We start from the raw sequence: 20858 nt of genomic DNA, 5'->3' as shown, positions 1-20858 counted from the left end.
GCTGAGGCCACATGGGCAGGTGTCACCTTCCAGGACAAGGACAAACAGGAATGGAAGTGTCCTTATCATGTTAGCTCTGTGAGTGCTGAGGTCTTTTGTGTGAGAAACTCATACTAATTGAATGAGAGGATGGAGAAAGGATAAGTGAAGGAGATGCTGTCATGTCATTCCCTCCTGGAACCTTAAGCTATGGTTAAATAAGAGAGCACCCCCAACTCAGTGGCTTACAATGGCCCCTGTTAATTGTTCACAATCGTGCGCTCGGCCCCGCAGTTTTAGGTAGGGTCACTCATGAGGCTGCAGTCTCATCTGGAGGCTCACCTGGGGCTGCAGGGTCTAAGAAGTCCTCCTTCTCATGTCAGGGGGCTCTTGGCCAGGGAGCCTCAGTTTTCTTCCTCTCCAGTAGGATAACTCAGGCTTTATCCATGGGGGTGGAGGAAGTCTCTCAAAGGTCAGGCCCCCAGGTGCACAAGGCTTATCAGGCCTCTCTGTGGGCCACAGGTACGCAGGTGTGATTCCTTAGAGGCTATGATTAGTGTAACAACTTACCACAGGCACTTAACCCAGGTGTAGCCCTGAGGCCCCAAATTCCAATAGGATCCGTTTCTTTCTTTCTTTGACTACTGATAGACTTGGAATAGAGGAGAATTCACATTTGCATCAGTTTCAAAAGCAAGGATAAGTTAAGATCAGGCCAGAACATCCTTGTACAAAATACATGTATGATGATGTGAGGGAAAAAAAAAAAAGAAATGTGTCACATTAGATTGGGTAGAGAGAGGTGATGGGAGGGGAGGGGAGGGGAGGGGCAGGGGGGGAGAGGAGGGGCAGCAGAATAAAATAGACACTAGTATTGCTGTATGTATATACGTGTCTGTATAACCAATGTGATTCTGCAACTTGTACACTTGGAAAAATGAGAAATTATACCCATTTGATTCAAATGTATGATATATCAAGATCATTGTACTGTCATGAGCAACTAATTAAAAAAAAAAACCTGGGGGAAGGTTAATTATGTAGAGGGATCTGTTTATTCTGATTGAAGCTTCCAAGTCCATCAGAGCAGTGTAGACCATAGTAGGAAGTTAAGACACAGGAGACCCCTTTACCCCCTCTTCCCCTGCCAGTGTGAGTGACACTGAGCTGGGCATTGCTTGGTTTTTTCATATCTTCAGGATGTTCCTAGACCTAGTCAGAATGGGGCAAAGGAGTTTTGGGTCAGGGATTTTCTACTAGCTGTTTCTAATTACTGAGGATGAGCTGAGTGGAAACCATGCCCCTATATTGACAACTATAGAGTAATTCCCTCCTGAGTCCCTGATTCTTCTGCAAGGTGCATGTGGCTACCTGTTGTTATCAAATGCTAGTGTTTGCTCAGGCTGGGACATTATCCCAGAGATGTGTGGTGGTAAAGTGGCTCTCATACATTTTGGAAGGTTTAAACTCTTTCACTGGGACTCATGACATTTCTGAACCATTTTCCTTTACCCTCCTCCTTGCCCAAAATTTAAATAGAGGAAATAAAGACGTCATCCCCCAAATGTGAGTGGATGAGCCACGGTAAGAGATGCTATCAGTTCATTACTAACCAGAATCAGTTTGACAATGTCCTGTTGATTTCTGAATCCATCAGGGTTCAAGGAGAAGCCCTTGGTTCATGCAAGTTGGGTAATTTGAGAATTTCACAGAAAGTCTTGCATCTCCTATCCTTGTCCCTGACTCACCCTCCATGCCCTACCTCTGACTGCAGCGCAAGTGGACAGTCCAGGGCAGGTGCCATTTGCCTGGAGCAAATGGCCCTCATTCTGGGCAAGCTTAGCCTGTGTTTTTGCCCCAGAATTTCTCTGACATTGCAGAGACCCACAGGCTGCGGGAGTTTACCCAACAGACACATGCACAGCCTTGGACCTGCGGAGATTATCTTACCATGGGGGCAGCCTCCACACAGGGCATGGGAGAACCCCTGTGAATATTGCCTTCATCTTGCAAGTGGGAATTCTGACGCTCAGTCATGTTCCCACACAGGGTCCCAGTGGGCTCCAGTCCCAGCTGCTGTCTCCTTGCCTTGGCTTTCTCTCAGTCCCAATTTTACACTCTCTGGTCTTCCACTCCAACTTTCTGGGATAAGTTCCCAAGAAAACTCCTACCCATGCACCTTGTCTTGGGCTCCACTTCTGGGGAATCAAGGTCAAGACACAGATCTTTACTGAGGCATAGGAAGAATGTCCCATTCCCCACATTTATTTATTTTTATTATTTTTTTATTAGTTGCTTAAAACATTACAATGATCTTGACATATCATACATTTGATTAAAGTGGGGTATGAATTATTATTTTTCCACGTGTACAGATTGCAGGATCACATTAGTTTTACAGCCATGTTTATACATACAGCCATATTAGTGTCTGTTGTATTCTGCTACCCTTCCTATTCCCCCCTCCCTTCCCTTCCCCTCCCATCACCTCCATCTACCCACTCTATGACACTTTTCTCTCTCTTTTTTTTTACCTTCCTCACACCATCTTATAAGTAATTTTGCATAAGAATGCCACTCCCCAAATTTATATCATGAATCCCCATTGTCACTGTATTTTGAGAGGGTGGCTTAGGGAGGTAATTAGGTTAAATGAGATTGTGTAGGTGGGGCCTTTCATCAACAGGACCCGTGTGTTTCTGAGAGGAGGAAGAGACTCCAAGAGGATCTGCAGAGACAAGGCCACATGAGGACGTGGAGTGAAGGTGCCTGTTTGTAAGCAAGGAAGACAGCTTCACCAGAAGTCAACCTCGACAGCACCTTGATCTTGGACTTCTGGCATCCAGAACCGAGAGAGAAAGGATTTCTGCTGCGTGAGCCTCACAGTCTTTGGGGTTTTGTTAGGGCAGCCCTAGCAGACTAATATAACAGATAATTAGAAGCTGCTTTTGTTTAAAACACTGACTCTTCATTTGGGCCTCCAGGTGCCCAGTGGTAACAAAAGGCAGGATGAAACCAGCATAGAGCTCTGCCTTCATTTTTTATCTGACTTCAGACTCCTGCTCAGATCTGTGGATAGGCCTTCATCATTTAAGGAATGTTCACCTAAACACTGGTAATATAAGGTTTATTAGCCCTCAGTTTACCTGACATATCTCATCCCCCTTCAAGACTGAGGACACCAAGATAAGAATAAGTGAGATATTTTCAAGATTTGTAGTGGTCTTGTTCCAGCTCCTGGGATGGAGCCTAGAAGTCCCCCAGTCATTGCCCTTTACCTTCCAGGAATAGTGGAGCCTTGCAGGCAGGTCACCCCATGGTCTCATGGGAACTGAATTGTACCCTTCAGGGATGACAGTCTGATAAATAAGCATCCTGAAGCAACAAATGCCCCCTCAAGTGACAAGGACTGCTCCAGAGTCACCTCATGGAAGCAGAACTGACCTAATGGTCAACCAGACCACAGCTTGGCCAAGACTGATTAATTGTGCATACCTCTTGCCACCTGTTCCCTAGTGTACCCTAAAGCTGTGTCAGTACCCCAAGGGCAGGACTGAGATGCTTGATCTCACGTTGCTTCCCAACATGTCCTCATTGATTAAAGTTCCTGTCCTGCTTTTCAGTATTACTTCTTCCATTTGGTTCTTGGGGCAAGTGGCTGGACCTGATTGGTTGGGTCCTGCAGAGTTGGATCTCTGACCTAGGACTTCAGCAACACTGATAAGCAAGGTTTAGAGAAGTCTTGAGGAATAGTATGTTACACGAGGGCTGGGAACAGTGCTGGTTACCATCCTTAGGTCTAAAGAGGACTGGGAGGAAGGGGCTAGTGGACCTGGATGCAGAGAAACTGGGTGAAAAGCGACAGGAGCTGTGATCTTTGGTCACAGTTGACCCTGCAGAGCAGGAGTTGGAGGGATTAAGGCCTGGCATCACTCCCGCCTTGCTGTCTCCTGTTACGGTTCCCCACTGGCCAAACCCAACCAGAGGCCAGAGGGCAGGGGACCTGTTGGTGTGGTCCATCTTCTGTCAGCCTCCACACAAAGCAGGGCCGATGGAGGATGGAGTGTGGATTCGGAAGGCAAGCCAGACACAGAACAAACACAGACCACGCCAGGAAACCCACTCTGATGGTGGTACCCTCTTTTGTCTGAATATTTAAGTTCTGGAAAAGAGTACAGCTGGGTAGCTAGTGTCTTAAAAAAAAAAAAATATATATATATATATATATATATATATATATATATATATATATATATATATATATTAGTTGTAGATGGACACAGTACCTTTATTTTGTTTATTTATGTGGTACTGAGGATCAAACCCAGTGCCTCACATGTGTGAGGCAAGTGCTCTACCACTGAGCCACAACGGCAGCCTCTGTTAGTGTCTTAGGGCTGCAGTAGTGAGTATCACAACCTTGGTGGATAAAACAACAGAAATTTATTGTCTCATAGTTTAGGGAGGCTCAAAGTCCAAAATCAAGGCCTCAGGAAGAATCCTTCTTGCCCATTCCAAGCTTCTGATGGTTTCTGGCCACCCTTGGAGCTCTTTGGCTGGTGATAGTGTCATTACAACTCTTGCCTATGTCTTCACGTGGTTGTGTCCCTGTGTGTATGGTACATCTAAGTCTGAGTCTTCCTCTCCTTGAAAGGACACTGGTTGTTGGATATAGGACCTGCATTTATCCAGTATGATTATATAATTTGATTACACTTATAAAGATCCTATTTTCAAACATTCCAGGTACCAGCCATTAGGACTTCAATGCATTTGGGGAAGGGGACTCAATTACCCACCATAGGCCACAAGTCTGGGATTTTTTTTTAATAGCAGGAATTAAGAAGAGCAGTGTCTGAGTAAGAGATTTGGGTCCTGAAATCCTTTCAGTTTGGGGGGACCACCCTTACCCCCCAAGCTTTAGTGGTTCTCAACTGGAGACTAGAATTTACCTTTGCAGGAAGACTATATTATTGCTTTGGGAAAATATACTGAATGCCCTTTTATTTATGCAAACTAAAGCAAATATCCTGTTCTGAAATAAGGTGGTTTCAGATAAAGCAACTTGTATGATAATTTAAAAGTCTATCTCCATTAAGGGCACATTCCCATCTTGTAGATTGCTTGTGGAGAAGCGATTTGGCCTAGATACTGGGTAGGGCAAGAATGGTTTCAAATGCATTTGCATTGTTTAGGTAGGCATGGGAGAAGAGAGTGCTGGATGGAATTACAGGTGCTGCACTCTGGAGCCAGGCTGAAGGCTAAGGAGAGGTTTATCCTGAGGCCACCACAGTGCACTAGAACCAGCTATACAGACTTGTAAAACCAATTGAAAAAGTTTCAGGAATTTTGCAAGTTGATTGATCAACCCAACTATCATTTAAAATTAAATTATATAAAATTATAATTTAAAAAACTATATTTAAAAACTAATAATTATTTTACTGCATTTTCCTATGAGTATTCTTGGGTTTGCTGCATGGCGCGGGTGTGGGGAGATACTATATAAGGCTGTCATGCCTCGGCGCGTCTCTTCCCAACTCAGTGACATAGCAGTGGAGACCTTGAAACCTACCACAAGGGAGATTCACACCACTGGAATTACAATCACTCGGCTTCAGCCCCCTCCAGCAGGTCGGTAAACATTTACAGGAGCCCACCGCCAGAGGACACCGTGGCAGTGTTTGACCTGCTGACTCTGGCAGTTGTCTGATATCCAATGCTATTTGTTTTTTCTGGGCTGGAAAAGCATGCACAGAAGTAAGCAGGCACATGTCTATGCTCGGAATCAGTTTGGAAGAGCCAGCAGCCTGGAGAAGCAGGTGACAAGGTGTCAGAGGGGAAGTAGAGGAGATGGAGCCCAGATCAGAGCTGACACCTCTCAGGGTCTGTGCAGTGGCTGAGCCCTATTGACTTAATCCTGTCCTGAGGCCCCCCAAATAAAAAACAGTCTGTGTAAACATGGCTTGAGGAGTCTCAGGAGCAGACTCAAAGGGACCTGAGTGAGGACTGGGTCACCTGTCATCCTACAGGAAGGGGGCTCCACCTGTTTCCAAACAGACTGACAATGTCAAAGTTCCAGAAAGCTCCCAGAAGTCATTTCTATAGGTTTTCTCAGGACCTTTAGTAATCTCATGTGCCCCCATGATTCTCTAAGAGAGGTGCCTTTTGTAGCAACTCCCAAAGTTATCTGTCCACAAAATGAACAGCTCATGGCTGAGGCTCCACAAAACACATTTTGGAAGGTCCTGAACTAGATTCCTGGGTTTCATGGAATCTGTCTGGCCAGTTGAAGTTTCCCAGCCCTGTTACAGGTAAGTGATCCTTAAGAATCACTTAAGATCCTGTTTATTTCCCCACACATGGTTGTGCTTAATGGCACCCTAACTAAGGACCCTTCTTCATCACCACCACCAAAACAAAACAAAACAAAAGAAATACCATGGGAAGAATTCTTTGTGAATGATTTCAAAAGGAAGAGAAAACTAGAATATGGACATGTCCATCATGTGGCCAGAATGTATCAATGAGGGCAAAATTGCTAGATTTAGCAAATAAAAAGACAGAATGTTCAGTTAAGTTTGAATTTAGGATAAACAAGGAATAATTTTTAGTTTATATGTTGTTCTCATGCAACATTTGTGAGGCACACAAGCCAAAATCTTATATATTGTTTATCTGAAAATGTAACTGGGCAGCCTGTATTTTCCTGGCAACTCTGATGGGACCTTGCTTTTTAGGGAAAGCTGTGAAGTCTTTGGGAAGTGAATAAATTTTTGAGTCAGATAGTTCTGGTGGGACTAGTTTGAATGCTCAACTAGCAACATGAGTGAGTTACTTTATCTCTCTGACCCTTGATTTTCCCAGCCACAAATAATGCTGGGGGTAATATTTTCTTCATAAGATAGCGGATATGATTAAATCTGAAGCTTCATGAAATAGACTTTACTGCAATGATTATTAGCACACAGTAGTTGTTTCACTAATATCAGTTCTACCCTCCTCAAACTGTTTCCTTTTGTTTGAGGGACAGTATGAGCAAACAATTTTGTTGGAGTCCTTAAAGATAAGGTGAATAAGTAGCTTTCATCCTCTCTCTCGGCTTCTGTGGGGCTTCCGTAGTTCTGAGGCAAGGAGCTAATGGATAGCTTCTCGTTACTCCCTGCATAGCCCTTCACACCTGAAGACCCTTCACACCCAGAAGCCATTCTAGGGAGACTCAACCAGCCCTGCTTTTCCTAGTAATCCACATATCCACTGGAGACACAATTGACCCAAATCTTCCAGAAGCCTCTGTGTTTCATTTGCAAATGCTGATTTTACAGGCAGTGTTTTGTTCTCTTGGCTTTCCAACACGGCTGGACATCAGGCCATGGAGGACAGAGGCAGCCTGCCCCAGGTGGTGCTTCTCCTCTGTGTCTTTCTCTGTCACTCTGTTGCTAAACACATTTTCAATTTCCCAGGCTAGTGAAGAAGAACTGCAAAATTGATGCTCCAAAGAGTGGGAGCACTTCAAGCTGTGTGTATTCTTCTCTATCCTGGCTTGTTTAATTATTTTGATTACCAAGCTAATTCTCTAATTACGTTGCATTTGGACCAATGCTAATTATTTAACATCAGTTTGTAGCATGTGTGGACTGACTGGGAAACAAAAATCATTGTCTTGGGCAAATGAGGGGAATTAGAAGGAAATTTGGGGCAACTCACTATGTTAAATCTGCTGTGTATCATTCTAAAAGTAGATAATGGATCATGTAGACAGATAACTTACGAAAACAAAAACAAAAGCAAGCCATTTCCTAGAAGAGAATCGAGATCAGTCCAAGGCTGCCATTGTTCTAATTATGGCTTTGGTTTTCCCCAGAGCACAGGAATCCTCACATTCTTTTCAAAATGCGGTAAGGAAGTGGAGAGGTTCCTGTTAATGAAAATACAACCTCATTTGAATGTTTAAAAATACCTCTTGAGCATAGGACCAACTGCTATCTTACCTACTGGGTAGATGATAAGGATGTTGTTTGTAACAGTTTTAATTAAGTAATAGGAAGGAAAAAGACATAATTTAAGAGTGTGATTACCCAAATTACCCAGACGAATACTTTATCTCTCCTTATTGATTTTTTAGATAGATCTAAAGCCTATAGAACCCTTGCTTTTAGGAAGTAAAACAAAATGAGCAAAACAAACTCTGTTCATCATTGGCTAAACTATTTTTAGAATCAATTTGTGGAAAATTCCAGGGGCTGGCGGGGATGTGGAGTGATCACATTGCTCTACTGCACACACACACTATGCCTCAAATTTGTTAAAATCCAACTGCCAAAGTGGGCAATGGTGTTAGGAGGTGGGGCTTTTGAGGTGATTAGGCATGAGGGCAGAGCCTTCATGAATGGAGTTATTTTTCTTATAAAAGAGGCCGGGGGTGGGTGCGGAAGAGGGCCAGAGAACAGCCTGGCTCCTCTCACCATGTGAGGACATAGCAATAAGTGGGCCATCTGGGACCCCAAGGGGCCCTCACCAAAACCCACTGCACTGACCCCCTGATCTTACTCTTCCAGCCTCCAGAACTGTAAGAAATAGATTTCTATTTTTATGGGCCACTCAATTAAGTGTTTTTTTTTTTTGGGGGGGGGGTGGGTCTATGAAGGGTTTTTGTTTGTTTAATACTTCTGAAAAGAATGAATATACAAAGAATTAAAACAGGAAAAAGCATTGGTTAAACACTAATGAATCTACAAGATTAGGATGTGGGGAAGGTGGAAAAGATTACCTAAACATTTTTTAAAAACTGGAAACTGCAATCAAATAAGCTGGAAAAAAAAATCCCTATTAACTCTTATGAAGAAGAGTCTCTACAAGACTCTTGCCATGATTTTCATTAGAGAATATCAGTGGACTAGGGGGCCTCATATGCAAAACAGAAATAAGGGGATTCCCAACTGGTCAGTCCCCTTGTTGGTAAATGTTCTCCCACGCTATCCACATGCCTCAGTTAAGTTTTAATATGGAAAATTTAATTTCTGGAGCGACCAATATGTATTTTAACTTTCATCATATAAATTTTATGAAAAAGCAAAATAAAACTGCTATTTTGTTATAGCAGCTCAAAGGAACTAAGGCAATATACTTACTATACAATCCAGTTACCTTCCTTTTGTGTTTCTCTGAAGGACATAACACCAATGTTCATAAAAATGTTGAGAGTAATTTTATTCATAACTATCTTAAACTAGAAATAACCCAAAGGTAGCTCACTCGTAAATGGATAAACGAGTTATAGTACAATCAGGTAAAAAAAAAAAAAAAAAAAAGAACACCATATGAACAAAAAATCCCACCCAAAATGATACTACTCAGAAACAAAGGGAACAAGCAAAAAACACAACTTATGCTAAAGCGAGAGAAGCCAGGCCTAAACAGCTACACACTGTATGATTCCGTTGATATGACCTTATGGGAAAGATGGCAGAGAGATAGCAGATCAGAGGTAGCCAAGAGCTGGCGACAGGGGAGGCAGCTGACTTCAGAGGAACAGGAGGGAGCTGTGAGCAATGGTGAAGTGTTCTGTTTTGGCTGCTGTGGTTCCAGGACTCCATGCTTTTTTCAGAATACAGAGATATAGACCTTTAAAGGGTGCATTTCACTGCATGTAAATGATACTGACTCAAACTTATTTTTTTAAATGAGTCATTTTGTGGCCTCATAGGTATCATGCCAATGGTGAATAGATTTCCATTAAAACACCTGATGCAAGCAAGCTTGGGAAAAGAAGGTGGGCAGGTGGCCGGAAGGGGCAGGGCCTCCCCTTTTCTTCAAATAACTAGCCAGCTGCTGCCCTACTGCTCCTTTCTCTGTGTGAGCAGCAGACAGATGCACTGAGCTGACAGGGCCCATGTTTGAAGGTCGTGTCTTGGAGAACAGTGGCCACCGTCTGTCCGTGATCGTAGATGTCTTCCATCCTACAGACACCTGCTCATTGTCCACACCATCCATGGATGTCCAGACCTGAAGTGCCAAGTAACTTCTGAGTTTTTATTTGTTTGCTCAGCTTTAGAGACCTCTCAAGCACGTCACAGTGGCTGTTCATTAGGTACAACGGATGCTGTAATGACTGCCATCTTTGATACAGATCTATAGGGCCCTGCAGCCTACAGCTGGCAGGTGCAATAAGGATAAATGCCCATCAGCTACTGCGAGAGGGTTGCTCACCCTTCTTATATAGCACATCAACATCTGCCTGCCCGAGCTGCTGAAAACAGAATGATCAGTATCATCTCATTTACAGAAAGGGATCTTTTCTGGGGTATAGAGCCAACTAACTTTATGTGAAGGATATTGTACTGGTCCTGAGTTTCCAAAGAATAGAACCAATAGTATCTATCCATTTATGTCTGGGAGGAGTTTCCAAAGAATAGAACCAATAGTATCTATCCATTTATGTCTGGGAGAAATGGATTACACACCTATCAAGGATGAGCAGTCCCACAATCTGCCACAGGAAATTGGAGGCTCAGGAAAGCAGGAGGTGATTAGAGGCCTGAGAGCCAGAGCACTGGCGACAGAAGGCTGAGGCCCAGTGTGAATAGGTATGATGCTGGGGATGGGAGCCTTTGACGAGTGACAGTAGCAATAAAACTAAGCCAAATAGAACGGACACACAAGCAAACCCTGAGCTGGGGGTTTAACCTCAAGGAGAGAGGTGACAGCACTGAGAAAGAGAAGGCTGCTCTTGGAATAAAGAAGGACGCACCTTTTGTTGGGCAGCTGAGGTGGGCCAGGGACTGGTTGATCATTATCTCAGTTTGGATTTTGCCACGTGGCTCTGGTGATTTTCCTTATTGCTCGAGAGGGCAACCTACCCTCCCACCAGATGATTGCTCCTGCTCAGAGGGGTAGCCTCACTCCTGTCCTGGGGTAATTGCTCCCATTTGGGGGGTGATCTCATCATGGGGTGGTCTGTCTAAGGACTCTGCTGTTCCAGGAGCCCGGTTATTTTGCTGCAGCCGGACTGCGGCACAGGAGGGTGTAGGACAATGACCGACGGCTTCTTGGTCTCTCTCCCAGGCATCTGGAACAGGATGTTGTGAAAGCAGGCAGCTGGATGTCCCTGAAAATATCTTAGCGATTCTTATCTTGGGGTCCTCGGTTTTGAGGGGGATGAGATAGGGTGAGTAACCTTAGTGATAATAAACAAACCTTATATTGCCAGTTTTTAGACAGAGATTCCTTAAGTTTGACAGGTCTGTAGGTGGAAGACCTCAGAGTGCCTCTGTTCTTTGTCCTTGTGTAGTCCCTAATGGTCCCAATTTGGGCACAGTGAATTCAACCTTTTTCTACATTTTGTGTACTCAGGCCCTCGTGGTCTGGAAGCTGCCTACCCACCCTGGGAAGGCCATCTGCTTGGCTCAGTCCACTGACTCAAATGCTAGCCTCATCCAGAAATCCTCTCACAGACACACCAGAAATGATGTTTGAGATCCGGCATCCAAGGCCCAGTCAAGTTGACACAGAAATTAACCATCACAGATACAAAGTTTCTAGTGCAAAATTGTAGGACTTACTAATTAATTTGGAAAACTAATGAAAAGTTGGATGTTTAAAAAAATATTTCCATTGTTGACTCTCTCTACCTAAATTCAACTCTAGTGTACATCATTTTTTTTATAGCTAAAAACAGACTTCCATTAGAGGAAGCAGAAAATTTTGGGTATAAACATGACCATTTACCCATATGGTCATTATAATGGCCACTGAAAACTGAAGTTTGGGTGCACACCCCATATGCTAGCTTTGTGAACTCGGGAAGTTTGTTAACCATCCAAGCCCAAGTCCTCTTTTATAAAGATAATAATAATCACTCATAGATTTGCTGTGATGATTCAATGAGCAAATATTCATATAGCAATAGGTGCACTGGGAACTGGTAGCTGTTAGCCATGGCTGGCATGAAGGGGGCCCTCTCCTTGTCTTGAGTACACTTTACATTCTTGTTTTCCTCTCTAATAGAGCTGCCAATGGTTGCTGCTGCTGCCCCCTCCCCATCGGCAGCCACCAACAGTGGTTTAGGTCAGGAGCAGAGGCCACCATCAGTGCCAAGAGATCTGGACTCAGCATCAAATGATAGCTTAGTGTCAGTGAAGGTCCTGGCCCAGAGCTCAGGGCCCTGGCTCTGTTGCCACACCATACTCCAATCATGACATCTGAACTCTTGCATGGCCTAAGGTTTGTTTCTTTTATTGTCAGAAATTGTTGTCTTGTCCCTTCTTGACCTTCTGACTCAGAGCCAGCCTGGGCTTAATAAAAATACCTGTTTTAAAAGGGGAAGGACATACAAAGAATATTAAGACAGTCCTACTTGCCCCCAACGTCTTCCCAGAACAACCTTGAATTGCGACCTCTTCTTGCTGTGGCATCTACCTAGAAAAAATGTATCTTGAGACATTGCAGATTGTCATGGGTAAGCTGTGCCATTAACAGACCAAACATGTTTGGTGTGTCTTTCCACAATGTCAGAACTTATTGAAAAACAATAAATTCACAGGCTATACCACTTTTAGTGGTGGCAATTCACCAGATACTCATGGGTTGCCTGCTAGTCATAAGCTGGGTAATCACAAGTTCTTTTATTCCAATTTTAACTACTAATATCTATAACAGTCAAGTCACACATCTCGCTTTACACAATGAAATATATAGGTTACAGAGAGGCAGATTTTGCTTGCTCTCTCCAGACCCTGACACCATAAGAGCGAGCCCAGCTCAGCAGCTGGAAGGATGGGGGACCATGTACAGAGAGCTCAGGCTTGTCCAGCCCCAGCCCCATGAGCTGCACCTTCATGAGCAAGCCTCACCCGGCAGGGCCCAGGCCTAAGAACCACCGCAGTTGAGTTGATCCAACTATAGAACCTTGAACTAAGTAAGTAGCAGTTGCTTTAAGTCACTACATCATGGGGAGGGTTGTCACACAGCAAGAATCCTTCTTTCCCTGTTCCATGTATCACACCCGAACTACTCCTGACATTTACAAGTAAAGAAACTAATTATTCCTTTTTCTAGCAGCTGAGTAGAACACAAGTAGGAAATAACACATTTCATTTCCCTTTAAACTCTCTCACTAGGTGCCAGGCTGTATTTAAAATAATTTTCTTATGAGATTAACAACAGACATATCAACAAAGAGAGTGTTTTCTCTCCCAACCCTGTTGTCAAGGGAACCACCAATAAGACACAATAAAACCAATGTTTGACACCACAGCACACCATGGAGATCAGGAAGAAGTTGCATCATGAGTCCTGTTTTAGTACGCCATGAAAAGTAACCTTGTATAGTCAAATATAAGTTTAATAATCTCTTTATCATGTCCCCCAAATAATTTTTCATTATTGCTTTCATTTCCTTCTGATTCCATTTGTCACATACATCTCTATAATTCACAGACACAGACCTGTATTTGCTACACATTTCCTATCACTTAATTGCCTGTGGCACAACACAGAATTAGTAGGGATCCATGTGGGAAAGAATGTTACCTTTTTTCTGAAAATAGATTCTTAACATATTTATATAGCACCTCATACTTAAGGAGCTCAAGGCACTTTAGCATTCACTGTAGCATCCTTTTGATATCTCTGGGTAGGGAAACCATGATAAATTATCATTATTGCCTTTTTATAGAAAGAAAATGAAAGCACAAGAAGGCAAAATCATCTCAGTGAGATGGTGACAGTCACAGTAGAAATGGGTTTTTAGCTCAGCAGCCTACTCTGTAAACTTATAACTTTGTTTAATATATTCCATATCAAAAAGTATAATGGAAAAAAAAAGTATAATGGGTTCTTCCATTTGTGTAGCATCTCTCTTTGGATGGACTTTTAACTAAAAGAGTAAGATTGTAAATTCCCACCAATACATCATCCTGGCACTGCAGTTATTTCCCACAGTTCTTTCTGCCAGTGAAGGAGCCATTCTCTGCTTCTCCATTAGAAATCACAATCAACTGCCCCCTCCCCATCTCCGGCTGCCCCAGCCTTTCTAGGAGAACTGCAACCAGGAGGGTGAAGCCAGGGCCATTCTCTTTAGCTGGACACTTGAGGTTGGTAAAGTCTGCACAGCAACCATCATTACCACTACCAGATGTGCAAAATAATTTTAATTTGCTTAGGGGCTTTACCTTTTCTTCAGTGTTTGAGGAGAACCAATGCTCATTGGCCACTAAAGTAGGTAAATCCCCGGTTGACTCCTTATGGTCTGACTTACACTGTTTCCTCACAAGACAACCAATGCCAAGAGATGCACCCACAGGAAAATAAATTTCCCTGTATTCACAACACAGGGATTTGTTTGTAATTTATATGCACTGGAAAATAGCAAGAATGTTTTCTACTTCTACAAGTCTAAATCAGAGATGCACAGGATTGAGGAGGAAAAGAGGGCCCAGTGCCAAAACACATTTATGGCATTCATATCTAGAAAGAGAAATGCAAATTAATATGTCAACTTATTCATTCTTTCTTGAATTTTCCTGGCACCCTCCTTTCACTTTGTATGCAGGCTGGCCTTGTGTCCTTACTCATTTTCTGCATCCTTTCCAGGGAGACATCAGGAATAAGAATGCCAAGCCACAACAACTTGGATTTTTACATATTTAGTTGCCAAGTACCTGCCAAGTACCTGTTACCTCTGCCAGTGTGGACAAGTAAATCCCGTAGTGGGCAAGGCCAGGCGCTGAACTTAATTCTGCTCAAGGATCTATATAGATTTAAAAACATGGTGTGCGGGGAGAGGGCTGGGGGCAGGAGAAATGGAAGTTACTCCCAATTGCTCAGGAGGTTGAAGCAGGAGAATTGAAAGTTCGAGGCCAGCCTCAGGGAGACACTTTCCCAAAATAAAAAAAGGACAGGAAGTGTAGGTAAGTGGTAGAGCACCTCCTGGGTTCAATCCCCAGGATCAGGGATTGGGGTGGGGGACATTCAGGGAGAACATTTGATTTGCCATCTTCTTCCTTTTGGAAAAAGAGAACATAGAATGTCTTTCTCAGAAAATGTGTCCCTCCATTTGTTCCCTGCACCTCATTCTAGGCTTAAAGTTTCTAGCTTTCCCCTCAAAGTGCTTAGAGCCATCAGGGAACACTGTGAGGAGAGAAGAGATGCAAAAGAAATTATGTAAAGGAGACTGTTACCTCCAGGATAATTTGGGAGAAAAGAGGGCAAAAGTATCAAGAAATATGGTATGAAAGAAAGTGAAATATAAATATGGGGGGGATAGAGATCTGGATGGAATAAGACAGTCATAAAACATGTCAAAAGGGACAAGTTGCTGATTACAAGATAACAGGTGGCGGAGGGGAAGGAGTTACAAGGTAGTCACAGGTGCCCAGCGCAGATCACAAGGTGCACCTGCGCGGAGAGTGGACCAGCCGCTGTGGACCTCGGCGAGAAGTCACGATCCGTTTACTGTTTTGCAGTCACTGGTTTTCCGAAGAGCAAGGTGGGCAGAGGGTGCCAGGTCACTGTGCACAAGTGTACCGATGCGTGGCGGGGATCCCGGCGCGGAGCTGCAACCTCAGGTGCCACCGCGCGGCCGGAGGCGACACCGGGCGTCCGCCGCAGGGCTGGCCACACTCACGCGGCCGCGCCCTGCTCCTGCACCGGCCGCGAGGCCTTCTCGGGCCCCGGCGCGCCCTGCTCCTGCAGCCCCGCGCCCAGCCGCGCCTCGGCGCCCGCGCACGAGTCCGGGAAGCGCGGCGCGTTCCCCGCGAAGGAGTCGCGTCGCGCCAGCGTCTCTTCCTGCACCGGGCGGCCCACGGGCTCCGCCGCGGCCCCCGGCCCCGCCGCGCCCTCCTGCGACGTCTGGCTGACGTAGACCACGATGATGTCGCCCTTGAAGTTCATCACCTGCCCGCTGGAGATGAACGTGGAGTTACTGTTTCCAGTCACGTTCCCTGCGGGGAGGGGGGACACGGAGAGGTTGAGTCAGCGTCGCCGCTGGGGACTGGCCCCGAGAGAAGCCGCCGGGCCCCGCGCCCCTCGCAGGCTGGCCTGCAGGGTCTCTCGGAGGGAGCGCAGGGCACTCCCTCCCTCTGGGGAGGCCCCCGGTGCCTAGCGGCCTGCAGAGGCAGAGGAGGGAGGCAGGAGGCAGGAGGCAGGAGGCCACGCTCCTGCCCGGCACAGGGGACTGAACCTGGATTGCAGAACCACAGACAAGAACCAAAGGTGACAAAGGCGACGTGGGGGGTGCAGCAAGCACAGCTAATGGCCCAGCCTTGTCACTGGGCAAACCTCAGTCCACCGCCTCTGACTGGAGGCTTCTGCACCTGGGGGCCTTCATTCCTTCTTCCTTCTATAGAGGTTCCTAGCAGCTCAGTCCTGGAGGATCATGGGGTCAAGTGGGCTCAGTTTTTAGCGGAGGTTAATAAATTTTCTTAACATTAAAAAGAAGAAGAAGAAGTTACTCTAAAAAAAATGTTTTTTTTTTCTTCTGTCATGCAAAGTGAAATAAGCCTATCCCCCAAACTAAAGGTCAAATATTTTCTCTGATACGTGAAGGTGACCCATAATGGGGAAGGGGTGGATTGGACAAAGGGGAATGAAGAGAAGGGAGGGGGAATGGGAAAAGGAAAGAACCTGATATAACTTCCCTTTGTACCTATATGAATATACCACAGTGACTCACCATCGTACATCCACAAGAAATTAATTAAAAAAACAAAAAAACAAAAAAACAACAACCATGGGTAAATGGCAGAAAGGTCAATAGAGGTGGGTAGGGGAAGGGGAAGGGAAGAGGAAGGAGAAGTACTGGGGACTGAATTAGAACAAGAAATATATCATGCTTTTATAACTATGTCAAAATGGATTCTATTGTCATATAAAACTAAAAAGAACCAATAAAAAATAATGTTTTTTTCTTTACTATTACAGCATTCTTGCTGGTTCTGTTGTTCTTCAATATCATATGAAACTACATAAAGGGTAAATCTAGGCACTGGATGAATGATTTATGGTTTTGAATTTCATCACATCTCTTCTTTTTCCTCTTCATATTTAGATTTATCTAGTTGTGTCAGGGTATATGTGATTTATTCACTATTTAAATTTTTTATTCTCCAACAAATCATCTTGAATCCATCGTTATTTACTACTTCTTTGTTAGAACCTTAAATTTGTCTAAGCTGAAGTTAAAAAAAAAAAAAACCTGTTTTTGGGGCATTGTTTTGCACATGAAGATCTGTGTAAAATTTTGCATCTTAAGAATTTCATTCCATGCTGTTGCCCTATGGCAAACAATTCTTTGATATGATATCCTAAAATTTCTATAGGACTGATATTCTTTTCAGTTTTCTATTTTTATTTTCAAAATAGAACTCAAACCCTTTAATTTAAGGGATATATTTTTAAATTCAGAATCCTTCAGTTTATACACTGGATAATAATCTTATTCTTGGAGGGCCATAGGGGGGTTGCAGTGGGGAAGACAATATCAAGCTCTTTAAATTCCTGACAATTAAGAAGCTAACTTAACTAGAAAGAGCATGAGATTCTCAAGTTTATTCTTCAAGTGTTTCTTTACTGAAGATATAATTTATGACAAAAACAACCTTTGATCAAGTCCATTGTGCTGCCTTTTGTGAAATACAATAAACTGGTACAGATTAAACTTTTTTTAAAAAGAGAAGTTGTACTGATTTGCCAACAACAAGTGTCCTCAGGGTGGTCTTCATGGCTGTGTGACCTGCACGGCTGCATAGAGCCTTGACCTCAGAAGGGCCCCAGGATTGTTTGAATGCTCTGCTGTCATCATCTTGAAATTCCTATTAATTTTTGAACAGGGGGGCCTTGCATTTTAATTTTTCACTATCTCTGCAAATTATATTGCCATTTCTGAGGAACAGGCAAGTGTTAGGACTATTGATCTGAGTTTTTCTTTAATATAGCATCACTTTTTGGAAGGTAACATTTCATAGGTTGGACATGTTTTAATTTTGCAGAAGTGTTTGCCAAACAATTTTTTCTACTGAGGAAGTAAATATTCAGCAAAACACTGAATTATAGAGGTTATCCATTGGTGCTCTTAAGATACAGACTCAATTATGTGTTTTCTGGATATCAAGCCTCCTACCACTTGCTGGAAATCTCTTGATGAGATAGGTAGACTCTCAGGGAGAGAGGAAAAGAGACCCTTAGTAGACCCAGATCTTCAGGCAAGAACTACTCATGCTTGTTCCTTTAGTTAGATGAACAAAGCTTCCAGCATATGCTTGTAACACATCAACTAGGACAAAAACAATCAATTTAAATGTCACCAGATTCAAAGACTTACACAATTGTGCCCACAAATGATCTATGGCCAGACTGCTTAAACAAAAAGAAACATTCTAATCCCCAAATATCAAATTATTTTCTTGGAACTTAATTCTCAAGAAAAAGCTTGCCTGGGAACCTGCACTTTTTTTTTGGGGGGGGGATACCAGGGATTGCATCCAGGGGCACTTAACCACCAAGCCACATCCCCAACCCTTTATTATATTTTATTAGAGACAGGGTCTCCCTGAGTTAATGAGGCTGGGTTTGAACTCACGATCCTCCTGCCTCAGCCTCCCGAATCACAGGGATTATAGGTGTGTGCCATTGCACCCAGCTCCAGGAAAATCTTATATGTAATCGGAGAGTTAAAGCTGGGTCATCACTTGTCACTCCCTCTGAGACAAGGGGTGCCCACACCCTGATTTTGGGGTATGTACATCTTCACTGTCCCTAAATAAATCCTTGTGTGTGCCTTACTTTTGACATGTACTGGGATTCTTTCAAAAGTCAAGAACCCCCAGGCTGAACTGAGGTTCATTCTCCTCCTTGGAGGGACCTTTTCAGACCCCAGTCTAGTGACATGAATGCCAACTTTTTGACACAGAAGAGAGTCCTGTCCCTTGGAGACTGGGTTTTCTGACTATATCAATGATACCTTTAATGTCAAAGCAGAACAAAAACAAAGTCACTTGCCAAACAGGCTATATGCAAAATCCTTCTAGAGTTGTATTTCCCCAATTTCTCATATAGGTCTCTTCTACCTCAACTTTAATAGCAAAATATTTTCAACAACTCATTCTTTGAATCATCCAAAAACATTCAATAATTTTCATAGAAATGATCCTCAAGCTTATCAAACTCATTTTTTTGCCAGTTTATATAACAATGAAAGTTATAAAATGACACCAAGGTCAATTTACACCTACAGGACTGGGCACACCCGGGGATTATGGAAAGCATGATCATTCACCAGTGGGAGCAAAGGGCCCTGGAATCCTAGGATAGCCAAAAAGTTGTGAGTAATCAGTGTGCCAAGGGCTTTGGAGTACCTCCTTCACAGAGAGGAGAGTGAGGGTTAATCTGAGCCTTAAATGGAGATAGATTAAGAGCATCCACTCCAATAATAAAGATAATAGAAACATTACTCCAAATCCAGACTTTTCTGCATGCTCTCTCCAGGCTGTTGGCGGTATTCAGACACCTGCTTGCAGACACTTTGCAAGTGAGCACTCCTGGTGGTTGGCTGGCTCTCCCCTCTACTAATTGACATTGTTTTCAGGGTGAAAACTGTCATACAGCCTTATTTTTCCTTGGCTTCTCATAATCCAGACTCACCTGAATAATCTAATAACATCAATATCATTGTGGGGTTTCTGTCTCTGGGGATCAGAGGGGAGGAAGTTTGACTACAGGTATGGGTGTATTAATGGTTGCCTGGGTAAAGGAGTGTAAGAAATTGAGTGAAAAAGAGGAGAGAGCAGAAATCCAAAAGACCTCGGTTCTTGTCCCAGCTTGGCCCTCATTGGTGGTGAGAATTTGAGACAAACTACCTAAAAACTCTTCAGGTTTTCTCATGTACAAAATGAGCATCAATGACCAATAATAACAATATATATTTGTTAAATAAACGAACTCATAAATGTGGCAATCTGGTGGGATGGCACAGGGTTAAACAAGATGATGGGTTTGAAAATGCTTGGAAAATGGCACAAAATTAGTCACAGATACAATGACAGCCCTGCTGTAGCTAGTAAGTAGCATTTGCACTCACAAAACCCCAAAAGGCACAGAAATTTGTGAAACAGAGACTGAGTGGTAATGTCCTTTCCATCCATCTTGTTGGAGGCTCTCCATGTGTCTTAAAGATTGAAAGGGTGCTTTCCTCTGGAAATCTAGCCAACTTTTGTTTTCTTTTCTGAAATCATCGATTGCCTCTGGTTAGAACACTCATCTATATAAATCTACGCCAAGTCCACAGTCTCAATTCTTGTGGCACCAGTCAGCTATGAGTTGAATGTTTGCTAGATTAGAGAGAGGCTCAGAATGAACTGGTGATAACCTGTACCCTTAAGTACAGCTCAGTCCTGAACTGTCCCTGCTAAAAGCAACAATTTGCATCCTACATCTCTGCACAGAAAGTTTCCATGGTTACGTCAGCTGATCTAAGAGGACAGGACTCTGGGATGGCAGCCTCCTTAAGACACCATGTGGGTGACCCGCATAATCTGGGGGTGTTGTGGGACTGCCTCTCCAGCACAGTGGCCATGTTTCTGCAGTGGCTAAGTGCCCTTGAAGGGTAACTCTTTACACCGAGGGCCAGGGTGGTACTTTCCCTGGGATGCTGTGTTGTCAGAGTAGACCTCTCCTTTGTTGGGGCCAGTAAAAGGGAGAATGTAAAAGGGGAAGGAAGATTTGGACGAGGCTTACCCAAGATGGCCTGAGAATGATGTGAGGCTTAAGAGATTGAGAAGATAAGCCACAGAGTGGGCAAAAGTATTTGAAAAGCCATGTCTAGTAAAGGACACTTACTCAAACTATTCAATGAAGTCTTGAAACTCAATAAAAAAAGAGAAAAC

At 43.6% G+C, this 20858-nt stretch overlaps 1 protein-coding gene across 2 annotated transcripts in view; it reads right to left on the bottom strand.

Annotated features, from left to right (window-relative positions):
* Positions 1–13300: 13300 nt before the first annotated feature.
* Tnfrsf11a (TNF receptor superfamily member 11a) overlaps positions 13301–20858 on the bottom strand; it is a 53996-nt gene continuing 46438 nt past the window's right edge. For both annotated transcript variants that reach the window (XM_046428210.2, XM_058573857.1), the window contains one exon: positions 13301–15920. In XM_046428210.2, coding sequence (XP_046284166.1) covers positions 15601–15920 — 320 coding nt within the window. In that variant the 3' untranslated portion in view covers positions 13301–15600. The remainder of the gene's footprint in view (positions 15921–20858) is intronic.

Source organism: Marmota monax, unplaced genomic scaffold, assembly GCF_021218885.2.
Source record: "Marmota monax isolate L192 unplaced genomic scaffold, Marmota_monax_Labrador192_F-V1.1 WCK01_AAM20220418_F8-fsc00201, whole genome shotgun sequence".
Taxonomy (NCBI): Eukaryota; Metazoa; Chordata; class Mammalia; order Rodentia; family Sciuridae; genus Marmota; species Marmota monax.
This window is presented reverse-complemented; position numbering and strand designations above follow the sequence as displayed.